Consider the following 14,586-nt stretch of genomic DNA (forward strand, 5'->3'; position numbering starts at 1 on the left):
GGCTCTATCCTGTGGGAGGAAGACAAACATAGCACATCCAGTGCAGCTGACAACAGCAGATCGCTCACTTTCCTCTTTCCTCTGAGAGCCTCTTCAGATGCTGTATGTACTGCGCAGCAAAGTCTGAAAGGCAAAAACCTGCTGTGGGCTCTCCCCCCAGGCAAACTCCTTCTGTTTGCCGCTCACTTGTTTCGCAACTGGCTGCTTCTTATAAGGCTGCTGACTTGAAGTAGTTGCCCCACCTCAGTGCCTCCCTCTGCAATCAACCACTCAAGGCCCACCTGGAGCAAAGCACTCCCAATTCACACTTTTCAGTCAATCAATCACACACACGGTCAACTGCCAAACAGTCCCTGTAACTGCACCAGTCACAATCACACACACAGTCAGCTGTAACTTGCACCAGTCACACAAATGGTCTCTCAGATACTCACCCCTCTAGCACACAACACAGCTCCCCTCACATAGCACTCACCTGGGCTCCTCTCGGACAAACTCCTTCTGTTTGCCTCTCCTCTGTTCGCAGCTCCATTAGGGACTTGATCCTGCAGGGTGCCCAGCCCTCTGGTCCTCATCCAGCCAAGTCCATAAGCACCAACTTAACTTCAAGCACGTGAGCTGTCCCATGGAACTCAGCTGGGCGACTGATATGCTTGAAGTTCAGTACGTGCTTAAGTGCCTGGCTAAATTGGGGCTGGAGTGCTCAGCACCTCGCAGGTCCGAGCCCAATTTCCTTAAGGCTCCAGTTGCCATAGAGTGAAAAAACCTGAATTTGTAATTTAAAACCTAAGTAGAAATAGATGTAAATTGAATAACAAATCCCTTCTGACTGTTATTTTTTCCATGAAGCTGCCATTCTGTCCTTGCATGGCTGTTAATGGCTGGTGGGATTTTGGTTGCTTGTGTTTTTCTTTTTTTTTTTTTACTCCTGGGGGACAACGTTCAACAAAAATTGGCAGTGTTTGCGGGGCCAGAATGCTGATTTTTGGGGGCAGAAAACCTTAATGATGTTTCCTTGAATGGTCGTTTCAATGAGAGCTTCCCTTCAGCTAATTAGCGTGCATGTACAGGCTCTAATAGGAAGGGTGCTGTAACCACAGTGGAATAGACATCACGTTACAGAATAGCCATGTTATCAAAGCAAACAGTGCAACCAAAGCCAGATCCTTGGCTGGTATAAATCAGCATAATTCCACTAAGCTACACAAATTTACACCAGTGAAGGATTTGGGCCAAAAATATGTAACACTTTTTTTTAATGTTTTTTCCTACTGCACAACAAAAATGTCATCACTGAAGTCTTAGCTGCAGTAGTACTTATGCAGTAATACTTATTTTAATCATGTAGCTTATTTTTTAAAATGAATTCTCTTGAGATACTTTTAAAGAGCAAAGAGGAGATTTCAGGACAGAAATTCAGCCTAGAAGGCAGAAGAGAATGTCCGTGTTATGTTAAACTGAGAGCTGGGAAAAGGGAGCGAGTAACAGTAATTATCCACAGACCACATGATAAATAATGGCGTGGCACTCCAGAAATCGAGTGACTAATCTTGCTTTCCTGGTCCCAGTCACACGAAATAGGTCAGGATTACATAAAATGTCACCCTTGTCATATGACGAGGAGTTAGTAGCCACTGAATGCAGCAGCTATTTTTACAATTCATCCCCTTCAGCCCAGCTCCCTGCTTCTTGCTTTGCATGCTCGCTGACATGTGGCTGAGAACCCAGGGACAGCTCTGTAGAAGTCCACTTGCAGAAAGGCATATTACAATTGACCTGATTATTTGATTTCCATGTCTGTGTCAAGACCGCACCCACCCACAAAGAGGAACATGTGACTGGCTGGTAGAGAGCAGGCTAATGTCACTTCATTCCAATGAGAAGGAAGCTGAGTAGGGAACTTGCAGGATGAGACTCTAGAGGGTCTGAATACTGCCATTCAACTAGTTATTGATCCTGTCTGTCTGTCCAGAGAGGTGAGGAAACCCCGGAGTCTGTGCTGTCCTGACCCAAACCCAGAAAGCAAACACATAGGATTATAATTTGCCTATGTTTTCCCCTTTGAGAGTACCTTCCAGCCAAGGAGCTTGGAGCACTTTAATGCTGATGATAACACTGTCAGGCAGGTAAGTATTTATTATTCCTGTTTTAGGGGTGTGTAACGTGAGGAACATGCAGATGTGAAGTGGCATGCTAGACATCTTATCTCAGTGCAGCTTCTGAAACCTTCTCTAGTTCAGCTTGATGATGCTATAAAAGAAGAAAGCAAGGAAAGAGGAAGAAGGGGGTAAGCAATGTGTATGTGACTTGGAGCCTCTTGCTATGAGCACATCATATCTCTCAAGTGAAGCAGGATTGGGCCAGGTTGTGACTGCATGGGACATGCTGCAGCACAGGTGATATTCCTTGCTCTGCGTCGGTCACGTCCCTGAGCTGCCACAATGCTCTGTGGGAGCCTGGCACCTTTCCGATGAGATCCCAACTGTTTGTGATCATTCTGTGGACGTCTACGCTCCAAAAAAAGGCACGTGGCAGCGAGCCGGAGTCCAGGTCCACTGACTTGGCTCGTGCTGCATGGCTAAACGTAGCAAGGGGACGTTCCCTCTTGGGCTGGAGGGGAGGGTGGTTCTCAGAGCTGGAGCAGGAATATCTACATGGCTCTTTTTATCCCCATAGCAAGAGCCCTGTGAGCCCAAGTCAGTTGACCTGGATGCTGAGACTTGCTGCTATGTGGTTTTTTTTTGCAGTGTAGACGTACCCTAAAGATCCTCTGACACTTATTCCAAGGGTTTGAGAGTTATCCCTAGTGCTCTGATTGGACTCCAGCTTCGGTTGTTCTCTTCCTCCAGCTTCTCCCAGTCATTCTAGTTGGGTACACTGTTTGTTTTTACTTTCTGTCTTAAACTGTGTGCAGCTGAAGAGCTCCCGCCCCAGGAGTGGGCTAACTGAGTCCTGGACGTAGCTGGTAGGACCTCTAGATAAAATGCAGTATATAAATCTGTGTGTAGTTTATGTATCTGAAATGTACAGGGCCTCGAGCAAGTGAGAAATAATACCTATTGGCAGCCTCTTCTTCCTGTGTTAAATCCAACATGTTTAACACGAGAGTAGGGTGTGATTCAGTAAAATAGTATGATTTATATTACCATCTCATTTAGGAGCCTCAGTCATGGGTCAAGGCCTCATTGTGCTAGGTGCTGTACAAGCTCAGAAAAAAAGGCCCCTACCCCAAGAAGCTTACAATCTAACAATGGTTTCTATGTCACTGCAGCTGTAAACAAGACTTCTGAGAGATATTTGCCTCTGGAAATGGAGCCATGTCAAGTATCTTGCATGTGGTTTGCAATAGGGAGAGAGAAAATAAAATGAATGTCCACAAAATTGTTGTTGCAGGTTCTCTGGACCCCAGATGTGCTGCTAAATGGTATCCGCTTCTTCAGAATGAGCCCAGATGGCGAGGAGGGGTACCCTGGGGAGCTAAAAGTCTGGGTGACTTACACGCTTGATGGTGGGGAACTAGCAATAAACTACCGAGCTCAAAGCAGCAAGACTACACCTGTTAGCCTGACAAACCATGCCTACTTCAATCTAGCAGGCCAGGTGAGACATGCCCCTTGGTGCTTCTCATGCTTTGGAAGCGTGACGGAATTCATGTCACTGAGCTGAATGCCTAGTAATGCTCTCATCAGCAATTAGGAATGATGTTGCCCTGGGACCTGACCCTGCTTGCAAGGGCAGTAGAATAGCTAATGCTCTCGTACGTCGGGAGGGGAACTAAGACTCAGGTGCAAGCTGGGGCAGAATGAGGGAGGGAGACGCTGGGGCTACTCATGGTGTGGGTGAGGAGAGGATTGGGCAATCGCTGGGTGGTCAGAGAGGCCCAATCTCAAGGGGGTGCAGGGCAATCAGGGATGTGCCCTGCCCAGGGAAGCTAATTCAGCAGCAGGAGAAGCGACTGTAACTCTTTCAGTCTGTTTGGATTCCCAAGCACGTGCAGAGGGGACTGTGTACAGGATAGTGGCCTCTGACTCTGAGAGAATGTGATGCTGGGTGGGGTCACCACTATTCCTGGCTCTTTTCTGCTCCCCGGGAGACCCAGAGCCACCCCGCCAGCTGACGGAGGATGAAATAACCTCTGATGCCCATGTGTCCCAGTGTCAGACATACGTCGCGTTGTACTGACATAGCCACTGTTCTTCCCTCATTCTGCTAAGGCCTGGAGCCCGCGCTGAGATCGGGGCCCCCATCAGAGGAGCTAGAGAGAAATGTAGTAGAGAGCTCCTGCTCACAGTCTAACTAGACAGGATGGAGAACAGCTGGGAGGAGGGAAAAGCAAAGGCACGGAAAGGGAAGGTGAATTGTATGAAGTCACCCAGCAGATCTGGGAGTGGAGCCCATGTCTCTTGAGTCACCAGGCTGTTCCAGATGGACCACACTACCTCTCTGTTACCTTTCACTCTCACTGCATTCATTATCATCAGGTGTGAAGGCAAAGGTACAGAAAATAACACTCCCAAGTACTGCTGTGCAGTGAGGATAGCAGTGGATGACGTTGTTATATTCTTACACTTAGATAACAAGGCTCTTTGAAACATGCTAGATAGAAAGAGACATTTTAGGCTGTTTGTGTAATTTAACTATATCAATGCCATTGTTTTAATAAGTGCAATGCAATCATCAATGTATAGTTAACTGGTTAATGATGAGGCCAAGTAAACAAACACAGTTTGCAGCATAATCACATTTTGTGGAGCATACATAAAACCTGCATTGTGTGTGTGTCTGTGTGAGAAGTTGTTACTCATGATTAGAAAGTGACACATTTAAGAGCTTGATCCTGCTCCTGTTTCGGTCAGTGGGGGGTGGATTTGCCATTCGCTTCAGTGGAAGCAGGCTCAGACCCATACTGACACAGCATCCCCAGCACAAGCGAAGGAAATGTTCTTTTCCCAGCCTAGAAGCACTTTTGCCCTTTACAACAAAGACTTCCAACAACAGCCCACAGCACCTGTGACCCAGAGACCTTCTTCTGGTCTACTTTGGTGCCAAAATAGTTCCTAATGCCCTTCTAATGCATGTCATTTATTTTCTGCTCCTTGGAGTATAGCAGTGCTGCTTCAAAACTTGCCAGAAACCTGAAGTAACTAACTAGAATGTGCAGATGGCTAGCCTTAGTTATTTGTAGCGCCCACGGCGTTTCAGAGTGTTGGTTATTTTATTTGCGCTGTGCTGGGGGTAGATGGTGTACAAACACAGAACAAAAAGACAGTCCTTGTCCCCAAAAGCTTACAGGCAGAGTCACAGATCCACAAAGAAACCAGCGGGAGCAGGTGCCTAAATACCTCTGCGGATCTGGGCCCAAGCCAGTGTCTGCCTTAGGTTTTATAGAGCACCTTCTACTCTAGTAGCTTCCCTCAGTGCATGGGGGGACGTGTAATAGGAAGTGCGGTACAGACAGAAAGAGGCAGTCCTGCAGATGTGGGAGTTACCGGATCAGTATAAGTGGCAAGCTTTTCAGTACACCCATTGCACTGGTCCATACAAGCTATCATCTGACAAGTTGTCTGTTCTTGCCTGTCTGTCGAGCATTGATGGGCTGTGAGTGTGATTAACGCCTCGGGGTGATGACCGTTGTTTTTGCCTCTCTCTGCCTATAGTGGCTCACGTGGAGACACCTGTGCCAGTGGTAGGGCAGCTCAGAGTCTCCGACATTTGAATGCTGCACAATCCAGTGACAGCTGGATCTGCTGGTGTTGGTGGTCAGTGTCCATGCGGTTTGATAACTGCCATCGGAAAACACCCTGCACAGGTGCCTGAACTCATGCAAGGTGCAGTGTAAGTCTAAACATTTCTTTCATTGTCTCCCAGGGATCACCTGATATCTATGACCATGAGGTTTCCATAGAAGCAGACGCTTACTTGCCTGTGGCTGACACTCTGATCCCAACTGGTGGGTGACTTTGAGAACTGCCTTTCTTTGCGGGAGGGGGTTTCAGAGATCAGTGGGAGGAGGACTGGCTCTGAGGTGAGAAAAGTAATTCTTAAACATCAGGGACGTTTCTTATTCCATTGAGCCACTGTTTGATCCTTCCGTTAGCAAACAGGAGTAACGTGGCATGGCAGGGCAAGCTCTCCTTGCGTGATGCAGATCCACAGTTTGCACAGAACTTACCTGGGTCTCACCTAATCCTAGCTGGAGAGGGATTCCCTAAGCCTTGGTGTGATTGGCTGCTGGGGCCTTGTAGTTCCCATTATGGTGCCGGTGGCTGCTCCATGGTTAATTGAGGATGCAGTGGATGAGCCTGACATCTCCTCCATTTAAAATCCCCCCAAAGCTGCATGTGTCTTCAAACTGAGAGCTTGTATCTGGGTCCCATCTGGGATCCTTCCCTCAAATCTGAAGAGATCAGACAAAGGATTGATGAATTCTGAGGTGCTCAATGGCATGCTAAAGATCTAACACTTTTTGCCATGTTCCTCACAGGAGAGGGCTCTATGCCCTGATGTGCCAGCTAGTTAGTCACATCTTCTGTACAGAGACACACTAGCTCTGTGTCTAGAAAGCTCATGTGCCTAGAACGTGCAAAGAGCACTTGGTGAGGTAACACATCATCCTGCTTGGTTCCAGAGACGTGGGTGTGAAACAAATTACACAACTGTGTGTTCTGAGATGGACATTTTCCATACACCGCATGCAAGGAAGAAAGCTGAGAGGTTGCTTTAACCATAGGGATAGAGTTAAGGGGATTTCTCCCCTGTCAGAGGTTTGGCTATTTTGGGAATTTAATTTGGAACTTCCTGGGCTTCTGTCCTTTTTTTTTTTTTTAAATCTAGCACTCTTGAAAGCTGATGTACATTCGAGCCACTGATAGGTGCCTGCAATGTTCCTCAGTGGATTTTGTGCGTAGATAAAGCACAGTGTGACAGTGTGAGTAGTCGTAGGCTGACTCACCACTCTGGGCATGTGGTGAGCATCCCCACATGGGGCAAGTCGGTAATTAGCCGGTTAACAAGGTGGGTGATCCAGAGGACAGTAGCTAGAGAGACAGGAAGAGGAAAGGAGAAGGCTAGAAGGAAGGGCTATAGAAGCCCAGAATCCCCAAGAGGTGAGATCGCTCCCTGCCCCCGTGTGCTTGGGGAAAGGGTTCAAAGCCTTATGCTTGGGGAACACGCACTCATCTAGCGCCTTGTGAATAAAGCACCTGGGGATGGGTTGAACTTGCCAGGGGAGTGTGTGGGGGCTGATGGCAGGAAGAAATCCTGAGTGAAGGACCCTGCCCTGCTACACCAGATGCTACTAACTTCATCAGATCAGCTTAGGGACCTGTTTCCTGCGGCTTGACGGGGTCTGTGGGTACCCAGCCTGGCTAGATGGATTCGCACTCACAGGCTAGAAGCGGCCATGCAGATGCTGCAGCTCTGGCAGAGGCTTGGGCCAGCCACCAACCCTAGGCATGAGCTCGGGTGGCTAGTCCGCATCTCCAGCCACGCTGCAACGTCCCCAAGCTGTTCTGAGCACACTAGCCCAAGTCGGTCTCTAGCCTGTGAGCTGCCTCATGTCCTTCTGCCCCGGTACCCCACCTCCGTCCTCCAGCCCAGCTGCCTGCGTTGCTGCCAGATTAGCAGCTTCTAGTGCTGGGATTTGTTTCTTTTTCCCCTTGCTGTCCTCCTGCAGTGCACTATTCCCATAAACTGTGCCAGGACAATCTGTCCCTCAGAGCCTGGTCACATTCCATGACGGGAATCCCCATTACCCTCTGACTGCTTTATTTTACGCATGCTGGGTCAGATCCTCAACCAGCATAAATCGGCACAGCTCTACGGCTGCCTCATTGGAGCTGCACCTGTTGGCACCAGCCAAGGAGCGGGCCCGGTAGCTTGTGTTATAAACCACTACTTGGTTCTGAGCAAATTAATGTTTTCGAAAAGAAATGAATCAAATGCTGAAAAGTTTGAATCGGCCCCAAATCAATTTTAAAAATAAAAATAAAACTTCAGGGCAGCCCAGGCACCTCTGAAGTGCCAGGTGCTGCAGCAGGGAGGGAAGAACGTGAGGTTTTTTCCTCTTTGAAATGTTGCTGCCTGTGAAGCACTTGGGTGCTGGAACAACGTGTACAGTGTGGGTGCAGAGAGCCATTGAACCGAACTATAAACCTGTATGTAATGGAAACCACTTCAAGCCCGGGGCTTGAATGGACTGCAATGGAAACCACCAGGGCCCCCCGTCTAACCTCAGAGATTCTGAAATACCCTGAATTCTGGCGGGGGATGTTCACATGCTGTATGGATAACTGTGTGCGACAGACGAAAGGGAAATCCTTTAAAGTTTTTGGCAAGGTCTCTCCCCAGGTGGACGTCTCTCTGTTCCAGGGCTTCTCTGTCACTGTTGATTTCAGTGGTTGTGCTGGAGTGAAGCAGAGTAGAGCCAGGCCCATGTATCTAGGCTTTAAGGTTTTCTTTGCAAGCATAAACACCTGACTTGAGTGTAAACCATGCTGCAGCTCTCGCCACGTGGGTGCGCCCGTCGCTGGGGCACAGTTAGGCCTATGCAGGGACACCACTCACCCTGGTTAAGGTCAGCAGCATGGAGAAGGAAGGAAAGGTTGCAACGACCCTGGCTGAGTGGTCCAGTCTCCTTGAGCCACTCTGTTGAGGGGGAGAAGGGTTAAATTCAATGGGTTCTCTGTGCTTCTGTCGTCTTCGCTTGACACCAGCCGAGGCCAGATCTAGAGCACGTCTGCTGTGCCAGCTACTCCCAGGACCGGCCCTACACCTTCCTCCCACTCAGCAGCAGAGGACCCATCCCAAGAGCTAGGATGAGAGTCAGAAGACAGCCAGCCCCCGAATCCTGCTGGGCAAAGCCAACACTGTCCCAGTCCTGGCAGAAGCCCAGTGGCTCCCTAGGGACTGAGGAACTGAGCATATGAGAGGGGGCGAGGACAGACGAGAGGCAGAGACAGCTGCTCCCGCACTGAAGAGCTAACGGTCTGGGGGAGAAGCAGAAAGCTGAGGGATCTGTGGAGTGAAGATGTGTGCGTTGGTGTTTCTGGTAAGCGTGAGCTAGCAGAATTTTCCTGGAGCTGGTAGGCTTTATTTCCTGGATGTTTTTGCAAGTCTGCATTACCATACGCCTTCCGGCTCTGCTGTGGGTAAGTCGCATCGATTTGCACCTAGGGGCGTGGGTGTCAGTAGTTCTAGGCAAGTCTACATTACTACTCCTCGTGCATTTCCGCTGGATCCAGGACCCAATTCAGCAAGAGACTTAATGTAGGCACATCAGTGTTCCCCTGGGTATCAGGATGCAAAATGGCATTGACTTCATTGGAATGAATGACATGCTTAGTTAGAGTTAAGCATATGTTAAGTACAAGGTACTTACCTTGCTGAATTGGGACCTCAGTATGATGTTCTAGTGAATGCTCATGCATTTTAAGTAATGTTTGTTCTTGAAAGTTAGCAATTCTCTGGCTTGCTAGTCCTGGTTTCTGTGTCTATTTGCTTTTTAACATTTTGGACAAATGAATCCATTAAGGCAAAAAAATAGATGGATATTCTTGCTTGATGGGTGAGGTGCGGGTTGTGTGAATTAAAACCATTTTGTGTGGGTCTGTCTTTTTGTAGCATAAGTAGACACCTGAATAAAACCATTCCTCTTTTTAAGGTGACTCTTCCTCCACTCTGCTGTATTCAGTGGTGTGCTCCATTTAGATCGGCTTGAAAGCCACAACAGTGCATGACTGGTAAGATAAAGAGTAATGCTGAGTGTTTGCAGAGAAGAACTGGTGCAAAGCAACTGATGAGTTCAAAATGAGTAGATCCGAAAAGTCAGGGCAGTCAGCAGTGAGCTGAGGTTGTGACTGCTCACGTGAGATGAGAAACGTCCCCAAACAGAGACTTCCGAGCAACAGAAAGATGAACTGTGTGTTAAGAAGTTTGTCATTCCTTTCAAAGTTATCTTCAGTGGGGATAAATACCAGGTTTTTATTTGCTGGGAATCCCCAGGAAAATAGTTCACACAAACCTTGATCACAGATGAGCAGCGCTGTGCCAGAGAGCTGATGGCTGTGATCTACAGCCTGATCTCTTGCTGCCTGTCCTTTGCACCTGAGCTTCCGGGTTGGACTGGCAGCATGTGACACCTGCTGTGTGGTAGTGTCCTATTGTAAAGGACTGTGCAGGAAGTGGGGACAGTGGCCCTGTGTGACCATAAAGAAGGGCGTGATTTTCAAAGGGCAGCTAGGCGTGGAACTCCCATCTGTGCCTCTGAAAATCTTCCCTCAAGTGCGAATTTTTCTGTGGTGGATTTGAATGCTTTGGGCTGAAATAATTCTTAGGTTGCACTAGAAGTGGAGAGGTCATACTCTGTGACCTTGTCCTCTTGTGTTGGCTTTGTTATTAGCATATCAGGCCATGATGACATTCTTCTCTCTGCTTCTTCCATTTGCATTGATTTGTCGCTGTATTTCGTGCGTGCGTATGTCTGAGAGAGAGACAGGGCTTCCCCAAAGTGTGCGTTATGTGGTGGTGATCTTCTACACTTGATTCACTGGTTGTCACCTGCTGTGGCACTCGCATGCTAAGTAAGTCAGAGTATGGCACGCCTACTGCGGCACGGCACGCACACGGGAGCCTCTTAGTTTGATCAGCCGCGAGTAGCCTGCTCTGTGCTCTGAATGCGGCATGCGAGGCATGTTTAATCCCACCCACAGTCCTGGTGGAGTTAAGTCCATTGCTGTCCCTACGTTTGCCCTTGCTCACTCAGCCCGGGGCAGTGTTCATTGCTGGGGGAGGGGGGATAACGTTGCTGTGCAGAACAAACCAGGCAGAAGTTTCTTGTTGATTTCCGAGGGTTTGGTGGTGACTGTGAGGCCCAGCCGCATGTCCCATGGTGTACAGTGTGAGGGGTGCATAACCTGCTCTGTCCCTTTAAGAAGGGCCCATACTGCCCCTCCCTGCCATAAATAGCTGTCTCTGGTGATTGGCAGCAAGGGGTGAGTCACGGCACTGCCCACCCGCACTCTCTGCTGGGAGCCTCTCCTCACCAGCCCCTGCATTCCAGCACCCTCCCGAGGGGAGCCCATAAGGCTACCTCTAGCTGACAGTGATTTGTCTGTGCAACAAAATGAACTCCCCTGCTGGCTGTGATGGTGGACATGCCTCTTGGCTTGCTCTGGGATTCCTGGCCCCAGCTCTGACTTTCAGAGCTGTTCCTAGCCTCTGACTGCCCCTGCTGACCACTAGGCATGACTGCCCAAGCCCCAGTCGTGACCAATCAGCTGCTAGGCAGTAGTTTGTCTCTGAGGTGCAATTTACAGTAACCTCAGGGCTGCTTTGAATTACCCCAGCAATAATGTTCCTGTAGGAGCTGTTCTATCAAGGATCAGCAGAGCGTGCAGTGCATCTGCCCCACTCAAATGCCCCAGCGGGTGCAGAGCTGGCTTTACCTACTTTACATGGCACATGGCCTCTCCTACAGTGAGGTCATCTCCCCACGCGGGGAGCTTTCCCAGTGTCCTGTCTGAGAAGCACCAGGCATTGGATGGGGGCCTGAAGGTCTGCTGTATCTATGCTAAAAAGCTGAGGCCCTCTCGTCTGAAAGTGCTTCCTCTTCTCTTTCCTTTCAACAGACATTTAAATCCTCGGCTGGTCTCGGTTATCTTTCCAGCCTACGTTAGGAGATCAGTGTCTCTTGTTCCAAACCGCTAGTCGGCTGGCATGCTGTGTGATGGAGGCGTGTCACGCTGCTATGATGCAGGACACCCAGTCACAGGTGCTTTTTGAAGCAGCGGAGAGAAGGGATGCGGAGGAAGTGGTTGTGAGGATGTGACTAAGAAAACTTGCAGCGAGTGGGCTTGTATCAGTTTCGGTGCATGAGAGCTGAGCATGGTCCCAGCAGGCCCTGCCAGGAGCTGCAGGCCTCTAGCCACTCCTCAAAAGAGGCCGCAGCTGCCAGGGGTGGAGTTGAGCAGGGTGGTTGGAGGATGTGGCACTTGAGGCTTCTGAGGTTTGTCCTCGAGATTGCGATCCCTAATTTCCAGCTGGGGAAACAACTACCAAGAGGAAGTGGCTTGCCCAAGGTCACCCAGGCTCCTGTGACTGGGGGAGGGGAAAGAGACACCACAGATAACACCACTAACCCTCTTTGTTGGGAAGGCTATGCCCCAAACCGCTCCTTGTTTTGTTATCCTTTTAATCCGAGCGAAGTCGCCCAGATTGAATGTATGTTTGCACTTTGTCTGTGGCAAAACAGGCAGCCTCACGCTGTATCAGTCTCTGGAGATCCTGGGCCTTACAGCATGGCAGGCTTACCCTCCAGAGAAGTGGAAGGAGGGAACTGGTCACTTAGTGCACAGACCTTCTCTCCACGGTCTGGGAGCCTGATCCAAAACCCACTGACGTGTGTGGGAAGACATGGCTTTGGAGGAGGCCCTGACACTGAGCAGCATGTTTATGACATCGAAAGGCCCAGAAGGAAGAAGGAGGTTAACACCTTCTAGTGCTGCAGGGATGGTTTTGTGCTGCAAAGTTGTCACGGTTTGCTGATCTGAGAAGCACGGGCGTTCTGAGGTTCCTGGCATCACAGACACCGTAGAGGAAAGCAGTCTGAGCAAAGGGACAAAGTGCAGGTTCAGCAGACCGTTTTTCAGGGGTTCTCCTGGAATTAGGAAATCGAAGCAGCTTGGATCTGGAGGGGGTACAGCATGGCTGGTAGAGCAACAGTTGTGTTACTGCTGGGATCCCAACCAAAGCAGAATTTCCCATTGCAAGGCGGAGCCTACAACAGCCCCTGAGTAAATACAAACCCACCCTGTAGTGCTGCACATGAGGGCAAGGGCATTGCATCCATGGGCAGAGAATCAGGCCATGGTGACAGCAGTTTAGCTCCCTAAGGCTAAAGCATTTCAAATGTGCTCCTGATTTTAGGGGTATCAGCTTTTGGGTCCCCACTCTGAGATCCTCAGGGGCAAACTTTCAGAGGGGCTGCCCCCCACAAGTCCAGCCAAAGTTAGGGGGAGCCAGTGGGTACTTGGCAGCTCTGGAGAACCAGCCCATGGGATCCAAGCTGGGTTCCCAAAGACTGAGGCATCCTGAAATTAGTGCGCTCACTGGAAAATGTTGGGCTGAACAGATAACATGAGCCCTTGTTGGCTTTGCTGTTTGGATCCTTTGTAGCAGTGTGAGGGGCCCAATTTACTCTTAAAGGTGCTATTAATAAAAAGCATGGCCCCTATCCAATGACCATGGGGAAGTGTCACTGAGCCCTGGATCGGCCCATTCATTATGTAGTGACGTGCGCACACTGAGCCTGCACCATGTAAAATCAGTACAACAGGGCCATCTGGAACAGAGTTGCTATTGAACATGGCTCACTATGAAAAGGCAGGTTCGATTCAGCCCTGGAAGTTCTGATCTGAAATTCCCCTTGCTTTGAAGCAAAATGATTTGATTCCGAATGTCAATTTGTATTTGGGATGCGAGGGGGCGGAGGGAGTAAGTAGATGTTTCATCTGCTTAATTATTTTACTATCGACTGAGTTTAGAAAAATCCCACATGCTCTTCCTTTGGGTGCGCAGCACTTTGCTTTGTTGAGCGAGCTGACTGCTGTTCTTAGCAACATGTTCTAAGACTGCTGCTTCTTAGAGCTCCAAGCTAGAGAAATCACATACAATAGGGCGTCTTGTTGAAGCAGGTGTGCTTGCATGTTAGCATCTTCCTGCTTCTTCCAGGGGTGTTGCTCTGTGGGCCTTTTGTGATAACGGAAGAGAATTGCAGAATTGGGTGTAGTCTGGAAGTGTGGGGAGTTGGAGAATGTTGTGTGCACTTCTTGCTGAATTGCTGCCTCATGTCTTACATTTTAAATCCCATATGTTGGGATCAGGGAATACACGCAGAGAGTTGGGGGGAAAACAATTTATGCTCTTTCTGAAAGGCTGCAACATAGCATGACTTTATTTCTTAGAATCCAGAACTCTAACACACACACACACACACACACAAACCAAATACAGTGAGAGACAAAGCAGAGAAGCACAACTCACCCTACTCTGGTAGGCTGAGTCTGGGGCTCTGCATACTGGCTGCACAATTCCCTCAGAGCCCCCTACCCTGCCAACAAGACCAGGAAGCCTCTTGGAAAACCGTTTTCAGTACCCCAGCCCCAGGAAAGCAGGGAGCTTCTGCAAAATCTCAGCTTTCATGTAAAGGAAGTGTAGGTTTCTAGCCTTTGTGGGTGTGACGGAAACTTGACCACCTGAACTGAGTGTAACCAGGGCTGTTGTGAGCATCTGTCTGGCCAGGGGTTTGCATTGTCTACGTTTTCCTGGAGCTTGGGGGGGTGATCATGGCTGAGTATGCCTCCATTTACCCAGTGGGGAGGAATGGGTGTAGGTAGGCCTCTCTAGCCAGAGGAGTTTGTGTGTTCATCTAGGGCTTTGAGAGCGGGTATGTAAAAAGACCAAGAACCCCTCTTCTCTCTTTAAGTGAATGAAAATGGGTGAACTCGGTGCACCCCCAGAAGAAGATTTCCGTCTCAAGAAAAATCCTGGATCAGTTCTTTTCTTGCTGGGAGTTTCTACAAGATGCCC

At 49.2% G+C, this 14,586-nt stretch overlaps 1 protein-coding gene across 2 annotated transcripts in view; it reads left to right on the plus strand.

Moving 5' to 3' along the window:
• Positions 1 to 14,586, plus strand: part of GALM (galactose mutarotase) — a 71,464-nt gene that overhangs the window by 45,352 nt on the left and 11,526 nt on the right. For both annotated transcript variants that reach the window (XM_067532873.1, XM_067532872.1), the window contains exons 4-5: positions 3,394 to 3,600; positions 5,869 to 5,950. In XM_067532873.1, the coding sequence (XP_067388974.1) occupies positions 3,394 to 3,600; positions 5,869 to 5,950 (289 nt within the window). The remainder of the gene's footprint in view (positions 1 to 3,393; positions 3,601 to 5,868; positions 5,951 to 14,586) is intronic.

The sequence above is a fragment of the Emydura macquarii genome, unplaced genomic scaffold, assembly GCF_026122565.2.
Source record: "Emydura macquarii macquarii isolate MOO-44397 ecotype Brisbane River unplaced genomic scaffold, CSIRO-AGI_Emac_v2 contig_3305, whole genome shotgun sequence".
In the NCBI taxonomy this organism is placed as follows: Eukaryota; Metazoa; Chordata; order Testudines; family Chelidae; genus Emydura; species Emydura macquarii.